The following is a 19025-nucleotide window of genomic DNA, read 5'->3' as shown; positions in this document are numbered from 1 at the left end:
AAATAGGTCTCCATTTGAGGAACTCAAGTAGCAGACACCGATTTTCAGGGTAACTAAAAAGACCTTGATTTGTCAATATGAGCTCACCCTGTTTCTGTGTCTTTGTGGTGTTGGGGGCTATACAGTTTATTCTGAAGCTTGTCTACCAGAACTTTACTAAGGTGGGAACTAACTCCTATCCGTGAGGGAGACAGAGAAAGAGAGGGGGAGGGAGGGAGATACGGGCTTCAGAGCGGTAATAACCAGCACCAATCCTTCCCGGGGCGCACAGTTCACCCTGGGGACACACAAAACAATGGATTCTTGTGCCTTCGTGGCTAACCAGTCCAGTCGGCAAAACATCTTCAGATCATTTGGTCGAAAAAGATCAACAGGTTAACGTTTCAAAACAGAAAACAAGGTTCGAGTATCATTGACTTCAAAGTGAAGCACAGAGCAGAATGAGCAAGATGAACGCTTAGAAATGCCACCACGCAAAATAAAGACCCGCACACTGGTAAAATTTGGCCTCCTGGTGCTGGCTTAACCCACATCCAAATAAGGGTATGTGCTCACTTTGCTGCTAAGAAAACTATTTATTCCCACGTCAATCATAGGACGCTGCTTAACAAAGGTCCCAAAAGGGCCAGACAGCAGAGTCAAGGAACAGAAGTTAGGTTGGGCTCGTCCTGAGGAATAGCAGGTAAGGTCAAAGGGGATCTGGCCATCATACTAGCCTTCAAGGAGTCAAACTGTATGTTTTCCTGCTCGAAAAACTGATCATGAACCACAGTTCTCAGCATCCAAATCCCACATACTCTTGGTTCTATTGTAGATGTGTCAGGTCATCGGAAAGACTTGGCACTGTGGTTTGAGAAAAATGTCCCTCACCAAGGCCTGTATGTTAAAGACTTGGCCGGCAGCCCGCAGCACTATGGGAAGGTGGTAACCCAGTTGAAAACCCTTCTAGTCATATGGGAACCTCACCACTTCCTCTCCTTTTCAGTTCCTTGCTCTCTCGTCCAAGTGCCCCCACCATGATACAATAACTTGCCACAGGACCCAGAGCAACAGGGACAACTGGCCTCAGACTGAACCCCCCCCAAAACTGTGAGCCAAAACGGTTTTTCTTATATACTGATCACCCCAACCATCTGTCGCAGTAACAGAAAGCTGACTAATACTGTTGGGGCCTAGATATAGCCTGCTCCGCTTCTCTAAGACCCTGCTGCCCTGAGTGGCAACAGAGACCCCACTGTTAAAACTCAAGCTCTCTTAGATGGACAGTTTTGGAGTTTGTTCAGTTCTTCGCGTACCGCACCGCTCACGCCAGTGTCCCCAGAGCCATTTAATTCCTAATTAATTCCCAACTTCGCTAATCAACAACTCATCTGAAACAAGAAAGAAGATGAACACGGCCCTTTCATCAAGAGCCTCAAAATGACAGGGAGAACGCCAGAAAACTTCCTGCGTGGTTCCCAGCTCGGCACAGAACCAGCCTTTGGGTTTTCAGTAAGGTTTGTTCCCGATTCCAGCGGCTCCTGTTGAAAGGATGACGGCCCCTGTTGGACGCATGGAGATGACGGCCCCAGCTACGGTTTCCCGTAAATTTCAGTAACTATTTCACGAAACCCAAAAGTTTTCATTGAATGTGGCAATTTTTCGAGTTGAGGAAGAGAAGAGAGAAAAAGAAAGGGGACTAAAGGAAAGCTGGCCGCGAGCCAAATACTAGAGGCAGCACTTAAACTTTAATCCTGGCCCTAGGTAGCCAGAGTACAATCAGAGCTCTGTCCATTGCATAACATCTTCCGCAGGGTCACACTGAGCACGAGGGGTCCTTGAGGGAGAACACCGGGTCGGGAGGCTTTTCCAGTTACAAAACTAGGTAAACAAATGAGTAAAAAAGGAAACTGAATAAAAACAAAAATTTCAAGGAGATAAAGATCAAAACCAGTTCACACAGTGGTCCTGCCTCAACTGACTCCACATGCTCCCCACCCCTGGCCCCCGGCCCCCCGGGCCACGCCCCCCCCCCCCCCCCCCCCAGGAAACCCCTACAGCCCTCGGGGGCTCAGCTCACCTAGAGCAGGCGTCATGGCGGCCATGGGCCCTGTGGGATCCAGCTGGAAGCCGCTCATCATGAACTGGGCGTCGGACGCGGCGTTGTCCATCTTTAGGTTGGGCAGGTTCATGTTCTGGGCCAGGTAGTACTGGTAGAGCTCTGCCTCGGCGGGCGAGGGCAGGCTGCCGAGGCCGAGGTGGCGGTTGTGCTGGATCTGGGTCATGTTCTGCTGCAGGAGCATCATGTTGTGCATGTGCTTCTCGCTGGTCATGTGAATGCGGAGGTTCCTGGCCACGTTGGTCTCGTAGTCGCACACCTCGCACCGCCACGTGGGCTTGGTTTTGGGCTTGGTGGGGGAGGGGGCGCCGCAGGAGCTGCCCATGTTGGCGGCCGCGGCGGCGGCGGCGGCGGCAGCGGCGGCGGCGGCGGCCCCGGCGCCGTGGCTGAACACCTGCTCGCTGCCCCCGTTCTGCAGGTTCTGCATGTTGTTGAGATGCTTGTCGGACTGCATGTGGATGCTGAGGTTGCCTTTGGTCGTCGTGGAGTAGTTGCACACCTCGCAGCGGAACGGCTTGTAGCCGCACGTGTAGCTCTCGCCCCGGGCCAGGCGCGGGTGGGGCTGCCCGCTCTTGCAGTAGACGCACGAGCCGCCGGGCTCCGGGTGCTTCTCCTTCATGTGTGCCTCCAGCGTCTGCTGGTACTTGTAGTGCCAGTTGCACTTGGGGCACTTGAGGGTCTTGCACGAGTTGCGTGAATGCATCATGGTCATGTGCCCGCCCAGCGAGCGGGAGGAGCCCAGGACCGTGTCACACTTGGGGCACTCCACGCCGCTACCTGAGGGGCACTCCCCGACCCCAAGCTCGCAGAGGGAGCCAGCGTGCTGGTGATGGGGGACGAAGCCCCCATCGTCGCCCTCTGTGCTTTCATTTGGTTCTGGTGCTGTGGCATTGTCTTTATTGGCACTTTCGTCAGCGAAGTCCAGCCTCCTGCCCTCTGCCACATTGGCCCTGACGCCCTCACTGTTAAAGCTTAAACGATTCCTCCTGTTCGCACCATCGAAGACAACAAAGGAAGAAGCAGAATTAGAAGTAGTAGAAGCTGTGCCCCGGGACAGGGTCTGGAGCACATTAGGCATTAAGGGGGAGTTAGAAATGCTTTGGTTTGAGAGAGCTAGGTCCTTTTTGCTGCTACCACCTGCTGTGGCCCCAGACTCCTCGGGGGGCCTGTCTTCCAGTTCCTCCTCCAACTCACTTGGAAAGAGTCCTTTGCAGCCCTCCTCTTCCTCTTCCTCCTCTTCCTCCTCCTCTTCCTCCTCCTCCTCCGCCTCTTCCTCCTCCTCTTCCTCCTCTTCTGCCTCCTCCTCCTCGGCTGGCTCTGCCTTCTCGGAGAAGCAGTCCTGATCCCCCACTTCTTGCTTATCTCCTTCAGCTGCCCCAGGGTCCTTGCCCTCTGAGGATTTGGTAGGACTAGAAGCCAGAGGCCCCAGGGGGACTGAGGTAATGGGGGTCTTCAGGACCGAGCTGGTGAGCCCGCCAAGGTTCAAGAGGGTGCTGGGGGTCAAGAGGCCAGCCTGGGGCTGCTCAGGGCCAGCAGCAGCGACGGCTGGAAGGGCCTCCTCCCCTTCCATGCGAATGCCACTAAATTTACCGTAAAAACTGTGTCCGGGGCCTATGAGGTTAGCTGTAGAAACTAAAGGGTGTTGAAAGTTTTTGTTTTTTGGTTCCAGGAAACTTACAAGGGGTTCCTTGTCTTTGCCAATCCCTTGGATGATAGCGGAGATGTTCTTATTGCTAAGAATTTTCCGCTCCTCCTCACTCAGGGTCATTCGATGGTCGTGCACCGCGTGGGTCACAAATGAGCGGACATACCCAAAGGAGAGTTTGCACAAGAAGCACATCAGAATGGGTTTCCTCTTGCCGTAGAGCACAAAGCCATCGAACTTGGACAGGTCCACATTGTTGGGAACATCTTTGGATACGCAGGAGCTTTTGGCAGAACCGTCGCTGTTCAGGTAATCCTTGTTGCTTTTGTGTCGCACGTCAAAAACGCGGAAGCTGTGCAGGACGGGGCTGAGCCCCGCCAGGGCTGAGGTATTCGGGAAGGCCTGGTCTGAGCCCTCAAACCACTTCCCGAAGGATGAGGCTATGTGGAAAGTGTTGATGATCTGCGGGTACACGGGCGCAGCACAAGAAGGGTCCCCTTGTTTGCCCCCCGCCCCAGGGAGAGAGTTCAGGAAGAGCGAGGGGACAGGCCCACTGCCACTGCTGCTGCCACACGCGGCCCCACTCTGGGCCAACTGGCTCAGGCTCTCGACAATGTACGCGGAGCCGTCTGGCTGGTAGACGATCTCCCCAGCCAGGTTCTCCACGTCACTCTCCTCCTCGCCCTCCTCGCTGGTGTCGCTGGCGCTCTCCTCTCGCAGGGGGGGCGGGGGGCGCGTGCCAGGGCAGTGGTGCTCCATGTAGGTCTGGAGGCTGGCGAAGGAGGCCGAGCACTCGTTGCAGCTCACCTCCTTGCTGGCTGGCTCGGCTGGCGGCCCCGCCGAGGCGCTGCTGTCCGCCAGGCGCTCATTGAAGGGGGCCCTCAGGCTGTCCAGGGGCCCGTGGCTCTCGCCTGCGGGCTGCTCCATGCTACTGGGTTTGTCAGGGAGGTGGGTGCTGTTGAGTTCAGTCCATTGCCGGTGCTGAGGGATCCCGCACCCATTGTCCTTCCCCGAGACGACGGGCGAGTCACAGCCTTCCATGGTAAGGCCTGCGTGGAGCTTTCATTGCACCCAGTACGGATCGGACCTGAAGGGCGGAGGCGAGGGGGGGAGGAGGGAGAGAGGGGAAAGAGAGAGAGAAAGGAAAGAGGTTAGGAGGGCCAAGGCCAAGGTTCCGCTCGTGGTGCTCTAAGAAGCTTCTGTCCACACCCACAACACAAAGCTGGCAGGGCAGAGGGCAGCCTGGGAGACAGGGCCCTGCACAGTGCAGTTTGGAGAGGGTGAACAGCGCCATGGATGACAAGGCCGGGTCCATGCAAGTGAACGGGAAGTGGGGGAAGCCGCCAGAAACACACCGCTGAGTTTTCACACTGTCACTCTAGCCCTAGAGATGGACCCACTGGAATTTTCACTCTGTGCCATCAGGACCGAGAGTCAGGCTGCGCAGGGAGCCAGAGCAGAAGAGGCCTGTTCGCTTTCCAGTATCCAGTGAGGTCACAGAAGGAGCCTTCCTGCATGCAGGTAGCTTATATAAAGTCATCCCCAGATGATTGCAATGGGTGTGGGGAGGCACCAGGGAGGAAGAGGGGAGGAGGCTGTGACCACCTTCAGAAAGAGGCTGGTAGGCGGAGACATGTCCAGTGATGTACAGGAAGCAGAGGTGCTTTTCAAGGCACATGTGTCAAGTTTGGTAAGTTCAAAGGTCTACAAGGTTCAGAGGGCAAAGGTGAAGGCTTAGGAATATCCAGAAAAGGGCCCAAGGGGGCCAGTGGCCACACCCCTCCCCTTCAGGTCTCAGAAACATCGGAAGTCCCATTTCCTAGGCAGTAAACCTTACAGGTTTATTGTAAACCTTACAGGGTAAATCTAGACAGAGACCATGGAACTGAAAAGAAGACAAGTGTCCCAAATTCCCATCTGCTCCACCCAAACCAGCAAAGTGTCCGTCCTTGTCTGGAACTCGGTGGACTTTAAAATGAAAACATGAAGGTACCATGGATAAAAACTGGCCAGACTTTCAATATGACGATATCCCCTCAGGGAGCAATACCTTGTCCCATCCCATCTGCGGGGACCCCGTGAGCCAGGTGCCATGCACGTGGTGGCTTCTCCCTAGCCAGGGTCTTAGTGAAGGCAGAGGCGGCAGCTGGGCTTAACCAGCCCCACTTCCACACCTGCCTCTTAGCTCTCGGTTGCTACCCCAGCAGCTGTCCTTCAGCCCTGAGGCTTTTCCGTTTCCGAGCACTACTGAGCCGAACTTGCCCTCCGAGGGCTCACGTCCCTGGGGAAGGTAGATCGCAGGCTGCCGTGGTTCCTGCAGCGTCATGGCAGGGGTGGTTATCGCCTTGCTTGCGGTTCTCCTACAGGTGGCTCAGCACCTCTCGGAGTCCTTCACCCGCAGACCCCAGGCCACCTGTCCCCTGCTCTTCACCGTCCAGCTCAATTCATGAGCAGCAAGCAAGGCTGCTGGCCAGCTTTCATCTCCCTCCATCTCCTGCCAACCCTGTCTTACTCTTTCTGTATTTCTCCAGGCCTGACTGCATAGTGAGCCAACAGCTCCCCCTCGGGAAAAGATGGAGAAGGCAGGCTTACACAAGCCTCAGAAGAAATCACTTTTTTAAAGAAGGTGCCAGGATTGGTTGAAGATGCATTCACACAGCTGCCCAATGACAGGCTCAGCCTCTGTGATGGTAAAGTTCTGTGTGCCTTAGAAAAGACGTGTTCCTTTGAAGCAGACCACCATTCCCACGCCAAGCCAACCCCAATGGCAAATGAAGCAGGGCTTCCCATAAGGCTTAGTTGGGATGTAGGTGAGAATGTGGGGGAGGCTCTTCTAAGGGTGTTCCTGATTGGCTGGATGACACCTGATTGACAGTTCAAGCCCAAAAGGTTGGCAGGTCTGAAGGGGCGGGAGGGTTAACAGCCCGATTGTAAAATCAATGTCATAAATGCTTGGTAAGTTACAGGAACATGCGGGAGAGGGGAGGCCACGATTGATAAAGGAGAACGGCTTTGATGCGGCACCGGGGAGTTGTTTATCGACAGCAAAGCCAATCTCCTCTCCAGCCTGGGTCGGGCCAGAGAAACCTGCTACCGTTTACCAATTAATTGGTGGGCTTTGCTTGTCCAGCTAGCTCTCTTCTTCTTCCTCCTCCTCCATGAACTGGCCAGCTAAGGGGCCGGGACTTTAAAAGCAAAATAAAACAAAAGCAAAACAAAATATCCCCTAACTTGTTTTCTACTCCCAAGCAGGTGACTACCCCGGAAAGGCAGCCAGCTGGTGACACTGGGTCAGGGGATTCATCCACAGGACATAAAGATACAGGTGGGAAAGAGAACCTGCTTTCCAGACCCAGGCCGACTTCTTTGGAGCTTCTCCTCCATACACGCTGACCACAAGCGGAACTTTCGACAGCCTTGTGTGATTCCTGGGCTAGTCTCACTGTCCTGAGAAATGCAGGCTCCTGGTTCACAACCCACCCAGAACAGAATCAGCATGTTCCCATCATCCCTGGAAACTTGAATTAAAGCTTGAGGCACTGTTTGCTTATCTGTGCTTTGGTCCCCATATTGCCAGGTAAGGGGGGGAGGGCACAGGATGGACACATTCGCCCTAGGCCTCAGTCCCCAGCATATACAGGAATGAGGAATGGACAGGCAAAGGGAGGGGGGGCTGACGTGAAGCGATGTTCACCCTGCCCAGTCTGGCAGCTCATGGGCCTCGGGGCATCCGCTACTCTCCCACCCAGCGTGCTTGCTCTGTTTATCCGTCAGTCAATAAGAAAAAGGTAGTTCTTACTTAAGGAGGCAGAAGTCAACTCGACAGGTCGATCAGCACTCTGTCTGTAAACATGGTTTCCCGTAAAATCAATGCTCTTCAGTTACAGAGGGCGGCCCAGGAACCAAGTGGGTCCCCACACTTTCACGGGAAGCCCTGCCAGTCAGCGTTCTCGAACCTCTCCTCAGGCCCCTGGCCCGCCCCTCAGGCCCTGATCCCATCCCACAGGCGCTCCAGACTGGCTCACCCGGAACTCTCAACCCTTCCTGCAGGCCAATTCTTCTTCCCCTGGCCACTCCCCCAGGTTTCCTTTAAATGACCGAAGTATCGCACTCAACGATATTTATTTAAGAATTCGGGAAGATTTTAGAAAGCACGTGTTTCCAATGACAGAATTCGAGGGGTGACACGGGAGTGACCCAGCAAGCATGCGCACACACGCGCACACACACACTGTTGCTCACCCCCTCACTCTGCTTAGCCTTTAAATCTGCCAATTGAGAAGGAATCTGAGCAGAAGAGCTCCAACACCTTAAGAACCCCCCAAACAATAAAGGGGGTCACCCGTCCCCGTCCCCTGTATTAAAGCCCACTGCAGTTTTGGAAATACCAACCTCTTTAAAAGACTGCTTTAGAAGGATAAAATGTTACCAGGTTTGCAACACTCATCTTGGCAACTCTCTCCTTCTATAAACTAAAAGGGTGTGAGAGTTCCATCTTATTCAATAAAGACTGGGGGTTGGGGGGATGCTGGATAAAAATGCAGCCTCTCTGGTAGGCTGGGTAGGGGTGTGTAGTTCTGAGGAAGGGGAGGGGGCTCCCACTGATGCTCTAGCTCCCAGAGAATTAAACATGAACAGTCACACTGTGTAATTTTAAATTGTTAATTAGCACGGGGTTAATTAGGCGGTCCTTTCACAAGGGGCTGTTTGGCAGAAAACCAAGAAGGGAAACAAAGGGGAAAGAAAGAAAAACAAAAAGAATAGAGATAGCAAGAGAAACTGTTGCCTCTGTGGATAACCCACAGGGCATCACTGGAGACGTCAGCCAGCAGGCAAGGATGCCTGGTCCTCCAGGGATTCCTTGCCCTGCCCAGGGGAGAAACGTAAGGACCGCTTTCTCCAGGGACCCAGGCAATGAATGCACAGCACGAGCTGCCAACATGTTTTGACTCAGCAGTTTCTCCATTCTAGGAATTTATTCCAAGAAAACAACCCAGGAGATGTGTGGACATATGAAATTGTTCATAAATAGATTTATGACAGGAAAAAAAGAGAGATGGAAATGATCGGGCAAAAAAAAAAAAAAATAAGAGACTAAATAAATGACATGTTCATGAAATTCAACATGTTATATAAGGCCAATAATGCTATAGAAGCCATTTACAAGCATTGGAAGCTGATCAGCTGCAAGGGAATGAAGGACGTGTTGGTACGCACACGGCTGTCATCATATGTTTCTATCAAAATGTTTAGGATGCTGAGTGTGAGAAGGTGGGGTTATGGATGACGTCATTTCCTCCCTTGTGCCTATGTTTCCCAAAGCTGTTTAAAACCTTCATATCGAGAACTGTCGCTTACTGGGTTAGGCACCCAGGCAATACCTACAGGCATAATAGTAGCCACTCTAGGGTGGGTGCTAGTCTTATACCCATTTCAGAGATGTAAAACTGAGGCTGCTCCTGCCTGGGCAACCTGAATGACAAAGCCAGAGGGCTGCTGTGGGATCTCTGTTCTTACACGTTCTGTGGACATTTTCCTTTGGTGTCTGTTGTCAACAGACTGATGATGAAGCATCACATTGGACCTCCGTGTGCCCAGAGACTGTTCCAAGATCAGGGACTGCTCATGCCCATTCAATCCAGACCGGAGAAGTCAAAGCGGCCCTTTTCATTTGCACAGCCTGAGATAGCTGCCAGAGATGAGGTGGGCAGCGGAGCCACAGGAAGTCATGAAAGGCAGGTCCAATATTCTGTTTCCTATTCTTTTCTTCTTCTTCTTCTTTTTGTTTTGTTTTGATTTGATTTTTTAGAAGGAAGAGGCATAGCAGACTGAAGAGGTGGCCCAGAGTGGCTAAGAAGGCTCACTGCTCTTACTTAGGATCTAAGACCCAAGTTGGGTTCACAGTACCCCCAACAGGCAGCTCACAATTGCCTGTGAGTCCAGTTTGAAGGGATCTGACACCTCTGGCTTCCTTGGGCACCTGCACTCATATACATATAAAATAAAGTAAAATAAAAATAAAATAGAGGATCGGAGGGGGCCAGGGATGGCTCAGTAGGTAAAAGTGCTTGCTGTTCACTCCCCAGAACCAAAGGCAGAAGGACAAAAGCAGCTCCTGAAAGTCATCTTTTGACCTCTACATGTACACCATGTCAACCAACCTAGTGTCGCGCACATGCCTGCATTCACATACCCACCCACATTGTATACACGCAATGATGAATTTGAAATCTGAAAGAGTCATAATCCTAGAAAAAGAAAACGTGTAAGCTACAGGCCCAAAAATGTAGTCACTCACTCATCCATGATTTAAAGTGAACCTGCTGTACGTCAGTTGCTAGGGAACGCTTATGTTCTCCTGAGGAGGGGTCCACAAATAAGCCTGGCCTGTGTAGCACAGTGACCTCCGAAGGCACAGACAGCCAAGCGAGGGGAAAGCCTGAGGTGTGTGTGCACATCATTTTTGGATGAAGTCGTATCGAAGTTGAAAGAATGTCCTGTGATTCTATGTTGCCAATATTCCCTAGGTTTAAGTGGGGTTCGGGCTGGTGCTGAGTGAGGAAAGCCTCCCAGGAGACAGGGCGGCCATCCTCAGTAATCAGCCAGTGAGGACACACATCAAATAAACCAAACGTGGACCGGGTGACCTGAGAAACTCAGCGAAGAGTACCTACCAAGGTGTCCTGAGGTTTTCCATTTCAAGGAGGAGATCTCTCAGGTGATAAGGTCTTCACGACCCCGTAGCTGGTGGATGCCATCACGTCATGTCAACACAGAGGCCGGGGCATCCACCAACCGGCCGCCTGGTGCTGGCTGGTCTCTATAACCCTCATCTAAATCAACAGCTTGGGGAATGACAGCAAGAAGGTACGGGTGACCACGCAGGATACAGAAAGTTAACAGGAAAAACTTAAAGTACTACAACAGTAGAATGAGGGTTTTGGGGGTCTGACTTGGACCAGCTGCAACATGAGCCCCTGAGTGACAAGGCAAGGCTGTCGCAAGGTAAGTGTGACAGTAAGTGCGTACACGCTCAGAGGCAGCCATTCGGGTCACCCGGATGCTGTGACTCATCCGCTCTCAGCTGTGCACCCGTGAGATCAGGCCCCACGTGACTCACAAGCTCTGTATCGACCAAGACGGCTGGTTAATAAAATGATGGGTGAAATTCGTGAAAGAAATGATAACACGTTGAGAGGACGGAGGATGACCCGTGAAGGCATCTCCGCTCACCCCCTGTACAGTTTAAGGGATGCCTGGCCGACGGGACCGGAGCGGCCACTAGAGAGGTGGCCGGTTCTTAGGCCAAAGAGTGCAAAATGAGCTCAGAGCATCTTTCACTAGAGCTGATGTCTCAGTGGAGGCAGGAGTAAGCTGGAGGGGCGCCTGTCAAGGACACCTGAGATGACTGGAACAAGAAAATGAGAGTGCGGGACTGGCACCTGATGCAGAAAGTGAACAGGCACTCACAGCTCCGCGCAAAGTAAACCAAACAAGCGTGAGAGCAGAGTTCCTCCAGAGGGTAGCAACCTAAGGAGTAAGCACACACACCAAAAACCGAACCGAACCAAACCAAACCATCAAGTTCAGAAATCAGCCTATGATAACCATCACCCTAATAATAATCCACTGGGAGATAAAACTGTGGACCTTCACGAGAAAGGAAGAGAGTTCTGATCATCTGAGTTGCCCTCACAGGCTCTTATTGCAGAAAGGAAACAGCACCCTTACAGCAGAGAGGCCTGGCAGATTATCAGCTTAATCAAGTGACCAGGCCTGAGACAGACGGACATAATGTGACTCCTGGTACGATTCGCCGAGAAGAACACTACATTGGCTCCCAGCCAAAAACAAAGTCCAGCCTGAATCTACTCAACAGGCAACATCAGAGGAACTCAGACTGAGGGGAGTCTCCAGGTCCCACACTCTTTGGAAACATCAGTGTCGTAACAGAAGGACACATCGAAAAAGCGTTTCAGATTAAGGGGACAAGACCGTCTCTGTGGTTTCCTTTTCCTGTGAAGGACCCGGGAGAGACAACTGGCGAAATCTGGATGTGGCCTGGGGCTGGGTTAATGGGGGCCTGTGCCTGGTAGGCTTTCTCAACGTAAAGTCTGTTAGAAGACACACTTGGACACGTGAGGTCGGAGGGCATGGTGCCTCAATCCTCAAACAGCATCAGGAGCTAAGATGGTACCAAGAACGCACTGCTAATGCCAGCACTGAAGAGGCCAAGGCAAGAGAGCTGTAGAAGGTAAGTCTCCGCCCAGTGTGGGCCACTGAGTAAAACCCTTCCTTACCATTAAAAAAAAAAAAAGCCTTAATGAAAAACATGTGTAAGTCTGTATGTGGTATGTATGAGCACATGACCCATAACATGCATATATGATGTAGACAAAACGACTACAGGCAAAGATAGGGATTTTTTTTTTTTAATGATTTTTAAAAATTTTTTTCTATGTGCATTGGTGTTTTGCCTGCATGAATATGGGTCTGTGAGAGGGTGCCGGATCCCCGGGACGGGAGTTACACATAGTTGTGAGCTACCATGTGGGTGCTGGGAATCATACCAAGATCCTCCAGGAGAGCAGCGCTACTGAGCCACCGCTCCAGCCCAAGGATGGGAATTCTTTGTTCTGTTTTTTTTTTTTAAAAGATTTATTTATTTATCATTTATACAATATCCTGCCTGCAGGCCAGAAGAAGGCACCAGACCTCATTATACATGATTATGAGCCACCATGTGGTTGCTGGGAATTGAACTCGAGATCTTTGGAAGAACAGCCAGTGCTCTTAACCTCTGAGCCATCTTTTGTCCCTGAAATCACGTCAAAAGGAAACAGAACTATCGAGAACAAAACTCCCCGAGAGTGTGCATGCACATCGATCCACCCAGACATGTGACAGGTCCCCATCTTTATGGGAAATTCCCCTCTTTGCACAGTTGCATGAAAGGGCAGAGACTGCAGAGCCAGGCAAGGTGTGGGAAGAACAGAATAGGACAGTCTTCCCTTCCCACCACTGAGGCTTCTGGGTAGAATCCTCTGGTTGGACAGGACAAATCAATAGGCCATTAGAACTAAGGTAGAATTTCACATAACACTACTCAAAATAAACATGATAGATGACAACTTTTGGCTACATTTCTTACCTTAGTTTAAAAAAAAAAAAACACAATTAAAAAAATTAATTCCATCAAGGGATTCCAGTAGCTTACAGTGTTAGCACCTTTAAGTACAGACTGAAACAGTAAAATGAAATAACCATGAGTAAACACAGTAACCACAGAGACAAAGACAAAGACAGACAGACAGACAGATAGACAGACACACACACACACACACACACACACACACACAGGAGGTCCTGGGATGGTGCAGTAAGAGCACATGCTGATCACAGTCCCAACACTGGGCAGCTCACAGCTGCCTATAATTCCAGCTCCAGGGATTTGATGCCTCTGGCCTCCTTTAGGCACATGCTCACGGCACATACCCACACACAGACACACACACGTAACGAAAAACAAAAGCAAATCATAAAATAAAACGCTAGAAGTCTCATCCAAGGGGCGAAGAATTGATGCCCAGATCTGTTTGGCTTGGAACCTGGTAAAGAACCGGACAGTTCCACTCTGCTTCATTCAATAATAGCACCTGCCTACTGATGCATGTAAGTCAGTAGGTGCTTGGACCATGAACAGGTGAGACTCCATGGGCTTAGCAACGATTTCCCAACAGCCTTAAGAAGGCTTCTGCAAGTAGGTGACACATGCTTGCACAGACCCATCAGGAAGCAGGATGTCCACTGTCCAGAAGGCCCAAAATATGGTCTAGAGAGCCCTGAGCTTCATGTTTGCCAAAAAGCAAACCCGTGCTATTTGCAGCATGAACATAAATCAACTAGGAAGTGAAAAGCGCTGGCTCAGTCCATTCTGCAGGGAACCCACAGCCACCAAGATATTCTGGTTACTGTGGGGTCTGGGGTGGGCGGGCGCCAGGGTAGTCATGAGATCTGGGATGGAGAGAGCTCAGTGTCAGGTCTGTGCTGATTCTCCAGAGAACTTCATCAGTAGGAAATGACAAAAAAAGAGGGGGAGGGCTTCTATGTTTAAAAAAAAAAAAAATTATTGTTTACTTGTCTCTAATCATGTGAAACCTTCCTTAACCCCCCTCCCCCCCACAAGTGGGTATCCTTGGGATCACCACTAGCCTGAATGGACTCCCGATCTGGATTTAATCCCCACCGAGCAATGAACACATGCGCTCTACCTACGTAAACTGAAGCCACCCTTCTTTTCGCCAACCAGAGCAGCTTCATCTCCTGGCTGCATCAGCCACCCCTCCCACCCAGGAGGGGCACAGCCACAGGACTCCACCTTCCCCTATTCCTGGGCATATTCCCAGTCATTCTCTACCCCCCAGACAAACTTGAAATCAACACTTCAATGCTTTCTTTGGTGGTGTCTATGACTTTTCTGTCTCTTCCCAAGTCCTCCCCCAAAAGACCTCACTCCTGGTTTCTTCCTTCTTGCCACTGGGGCTGCAGAGTGCAAGCAAGGGGATGATGTGTGAAAGACCATCTGGCCCATTGGAGTTTCAACCTGGCAGCTCTTAAATGTCAATTTTATTTTAAATAACGTCTCCAGACTAAAATAGTTCATTACATATATGCACATATGCATGTGCGTAGCATGTATGTATGTATGTACGTATGTATGTATAAAGAATAAGATATCCACAAAGAGAGCCTCAAGCTCAAGTAAAAATCGTTTCCAATTCCGCCAGCCAGAGGACTTGAGAACACAGAGAGACAGGCAGTTTCCCAGGCTCCTCTCTCTGGGTATCTATAGTTACACGCTTTCTTTATCAACCTCAGATGCCCTGCTCCTTATAAGGGGAAGGGTTTCTCTTAACTCAATTTAGCATGCAGTTTTCCCATGACATCAAATGTTCTTCCCAAGTTAGCACCAACAGCCCCAGAGATGCTGTGCCTACAGATGCGACGTAATTTTACCAGATGTTATTACATTTAAATAGACACTTAAGTAATTCCCAAGGTTTCACTGTCCAGCCTGCAATAAATGCCCATGAATCTCTGTGTGCGTAAGAAAGACAAGTCGACAAATATGAGTGTACCTGCTGGACTGGACAGCAGGACTAAGTGTGGTCCTGAGCGCCTTTGCTGACTACATCAGTTCATGACATCCCTGCAAGAACCCATTTTTGCAGACGAGGACAGAGAGGCTTGTAAGTCTGAGGACAAGCAGTAGGGCGGCCTCAGCCAGCCTCTGGAGCCACAGTAGCCTCTTCTTACTCTATGAGCCTAGCTCTTGTCCATAGTGTTCTGGCTCTATTTCCTTAGCATGCATTTCTAGGAAGGAAAACTGCTGGCTCTAAAGACAGGAACATTCCAGACTCTGGCGTGTGCCAGCCTGTACTCCAAGAAAATTCTCCCAAGCTCCACTAGCGATGGTCCTGAGCATCACTTTTGCTACACCATCAACAGGGATATCGCTTGAGAGAGAGAGATGATGCCACGACAGGGAAGAATCTGTGTTTTAACCTACCTCCTTTTCTGGTAAGACTGACTGACGCCACCTGCAGCTATGTGTGGAGGGCATGCTATTTCTACAACAGGGGCTGTTGTCCTTTGCGCCAGTGATTAATCCATGGGTTTTGCGGGACTCTCCTGGCGATCCCTCCCACCAGACGGCTAGACTAGAGTCCCACCTACTCACAGCCCAACCCTCGGGCACCACTCTTGCCAGTCCTTTGGATCACAACACTTTCCAACAGTGGATGCTGCCCACTGTTTTCACTTCCTCAAAGGCTGCCTGCCTGGGCTCTGGAGAGTTCCTCCTCCTCTAAGCGACTGCAGAGGGCTACTTCATCAGACTGTTGTCTAGCAGAACCAACTGTGGGACTCAATGAAATTGCAAAGGTGCCAGGCCCCACCCAGGCCCCCTAAATGAAAAAATCAGGTGCTCTGCTGGCGAGGGCCAAGCACCCCTTCCAGTGAGCAAGGGGACACCTCTGTCCTCAGGATTCCACCTCCCTCCAAGGTGGCACATGCCAGACCCACCTTGGTCGATGGCTCTTATTCTCTTATATCCATCTTCTGCCATCTCCCCTGCATGAGAACTGCCCACCACCTTTAAATCATTTCTCTTCACTTCCCTGGTATATTTTCCCGGCTCTCCTCCCTGTCTGAGCACCTTATCACCTGCCCTCCTCCCATTCCTAAGCTCTTGGGGATGTATGCTTTTCAATAAAAATTCACTATGGTTGCAACCCGCAGAAATCCCTCCTCGTGGCTCTCCTGCTGTATTTAAGCACCGTGGTACTCTTGCTCCTTGGCTCTCTGCTCTTATCTCTGTACATCAACTACCTTAACTACTTCTGTGGTTTCAATTACTGAACTTAGGAGTTGACTCCCAAAAAGTCCATTCCAGACTTACAGCTTCAATACACAGTCTGGTACTTTCAGCAGACCACAAGCTGTCTCTAAGTGGCTGGCTTTCCATCACTCACAACCTGGCCTGGTAGAACACGTCCAAAATCTGCTGCCCCTCGCTGTCTGCCCCAGCCTTTCTGGAAAGAACTTTTGGTACCATCTTTGAAACAGGAAAACCAGTTTATGCTTTCCTGTCTCAAGAACCAAACAGCCAAACTACCCAATCTTAAACTCTCTCCGCAATGGCTTTACACAGTCTCAGGTCTACCATCTCATTACAGCAATTATTACATCAGTTCCAAGCTCCTACAACAGGACATCTCAAACTGAGAACAGTACCGAACTTAGTTAAGATGGTTTTCCATCTTAATGAAACTCCATCATGGCAGATAACTCTTGCAGTTAAAAGATGAGCTTGCAGTTACAGCAGAACCGTGGGACTTTCTTTCTTCCTACATTTCCTGAGAGGAAGTTTGTTTTCACCCACAGCACACAGATCTTCTTTTCCTTCCCGATGAACTCAAGGCTTTTCCCTTAAGGGGAGCATCTTGGGGCTTCTCTGGCACATGTCTGAGTTGCCAGCATTAGTAATCATTCTTACACTTCACGGCCACTGTTACAGGGCACCCTCACATCACGAAAATCAAGTGGCTGAGAAGGCTAGCAAGTGATGACCAAATGGGCAGAGCATACAGCATAGATCTGCTACACAGAGTGATGGCTAGTGACTCCAACTGAATGGACCAAGATGGCAGGAGAGTTTGCCACACTGGTTGGACCAGCACACAATGTGAAACTTTTTTTGTTTTTGTTTATTTGTGTAATTTTCTATTTAATGTTTCCAGGTTACTACCCCTGACCTCAGGGAGCTGAAATCACAAAATGAAACAAACACCCCCAGCTATGCAGGGACCGATATGTTAATAAATCAGCTGGGGTGCTTCCTCCCAAGGAAGGTCCTGCCTCAACCGTCTAGTCTTAGGCCTTCTTATCTGTGCCTCCAGCTCCAAGCTTTCCTCAAGATTTATCTGGACCTGCGACATGATCAAGTTTTCCTTAGGCAATAAAGTCCTATGCTGGAACTGGGGCCAACAGAAAGCTCTCTCCTTTCTCCTCATCATTCTGTTCTTCACTAAAATTATCTCTGCTGCCCCATCTTGGCTGCTTTTACCTCTACAACTGGAATGGAGGCTGCAAAGATCAACTGTGTCTTTGCTAATCCTCTAGCACACCACACATGAAGTATATGATGAATACACAGTATACTCTGTGTATCTAATGCAGCGCTCCTCAACCTATGGCAGATACCCTGCATATCAGATATTCATATGACGATTAATAACAGTAGCAAAATTACAGTTATGAAGTAGCAATGGAATATTTTTTTATCACCACATGAGGGACTGTATTAAAAGGTCTAAAAGGTCGCAGCATTAGGAAGGTTGAGAACCACTGACCTAGTATGATCTTAAAAAACATAATGAGAACATATCCATCTCATATATATATTATATATATATATATATACATATATACATACACATATTCACAAAAGATCCAATCTAATAATAATAATTCACAAAAGACCTCTCTGCTTATCTCAATATTTTGTAGTTTTTGGTGCTAGATTGATTCTTTCTCATTCTAAAGTTACTAAAGGGCAGTTCTGATAGGAACAGAAATCTAAGAAATGAAGCAAATCCCTAAGTGCAATTGTTCAGGGGAAAGGCTTATCAGGTACAGCCAATATGAGAGTGGCCTATGGCAGAACAGTTTATCAAAGCCAAGTTTACTAGCAAAACAGAAGGAGGAGCTCACACGAGTCCCTGAACTACTGGGACCTTCTCTTCGTTGTCAGAAAAATCCTCTCGGACAGCAGAAGGACGTGCTCAAGTTAAAGGCTGTTCGAATGTCAGAATGGACCTTGGGCAGGGCCTCTGTTATGTTTGCAGGTCAGGGCTGCAGCTAGAGGACAGCCCTTCACCTTTCTTTGATGTATGTCTGATTTGTGAGATACAAACAACTTGCCACCAGAGGCTTTTCTCTGGTCCTGTGGCAGCTATGTCCAGTATCTAAGGGACCCACTCAACTCTCCTGGAAGGGAAAATATGTCCCCACCAATAACTCAGCTGGCCACTTGTCATGGGTAATGGGAAAGCCAGAGAGGTGGGCCTGGGTAAAGGAAAGTCGTCTTTCCTACCCCTAACCCCTCCCCACCCTGCACCCTCCCAGCAACCACCTCCAAATGACTCTGAAAATGGAAGCCTATTTCCCTTCTCAGTGAGGGAAGACCACAGAGTGCTCACCTCGGTAGCTTAGGCACAAGGCTCAGAAACTGGCACCATAACAAAACAAAGGCTACCCTTTGAAGACTCATTAGCAGGGTAACACACATGAAGCCACGTACAAGTGTGCATGCGCACGCACACACAGCCATGCCAGTTCTTTGAATGGCTCCAATGAGGGCCTTCCCAGGCCCTTTCAGATGGTATATATGAAAATTCCCTTGACTTCCTGTTCAGAGAGCACAGCAGTGACAAAGCTCACATCACAGGATTCTCTGCTAAATGACTCATTTCACCAATGGATGATGTGAGACACTTCAAATCCACTTTGGGTGATGGAGTTACTTCTATTTTCAACTTTCTTCTTTACTGCCAAGTGGAAGAGCTGCAAGTACCACTGCCAGGCCCCGAGGAGGACTGCAAGACAGGTGGAAGTGGGCCCAGGCTGCTTTTCTTCAGCATGAGTGGGAGATTTCCAGATTCCAAAGATGAAACACACACACACACACACACACACACACACACACACACACACACACAC

The 19025-nt window shown here is 50.1% G+C and overlaps 1 protein-coding gene across 1 annotated transcript in view; it reads right to left on the bottom strand.

Annotated features, from left to right (window-relative positions):
• Window positions 1-19025, bottom strand: part of Zfhx3 (zinc finger homeobox 3) — a 200615-nt gene that overhangs the window by 116007 nt on the left and 65583 nt on the right. The window contains exon 2 of the mRNA XM_055621000.1: window positions 2060-4830. Within this exon, the coding sequence (XP_055476975.1) occupies window positions 2060-4784 (2725 nt within the window). The 5' untranslated portion in view covers window positions 4785-4830. The remainder of the gene's footprint in view (window positions 1-2059; window positions 4831-19025) is intronic.

The sequence above is a fragment of the Psammomys obesus genome, unplaced genomic scaffold (assembly GCF_907164565.1).
Source record: "Psammomys obesus unplaced genomic scaffold, mPsaObe1.curated_primary_1811, whole genome shotgun sequence".
In the NCBI taxonomy this organism is placed as follows: domain Eukaryota; kingdom Metazoa; phylum Chordata; class Mammalia; order Rodentia; family Muridae; genus Psammomys; species Psammomys obesus.
The sequence above is the reverse complement of the archived record's forward strand: the minus strand, read 5'-3'. Positions and strand labels throughout refer to the sequence as shown.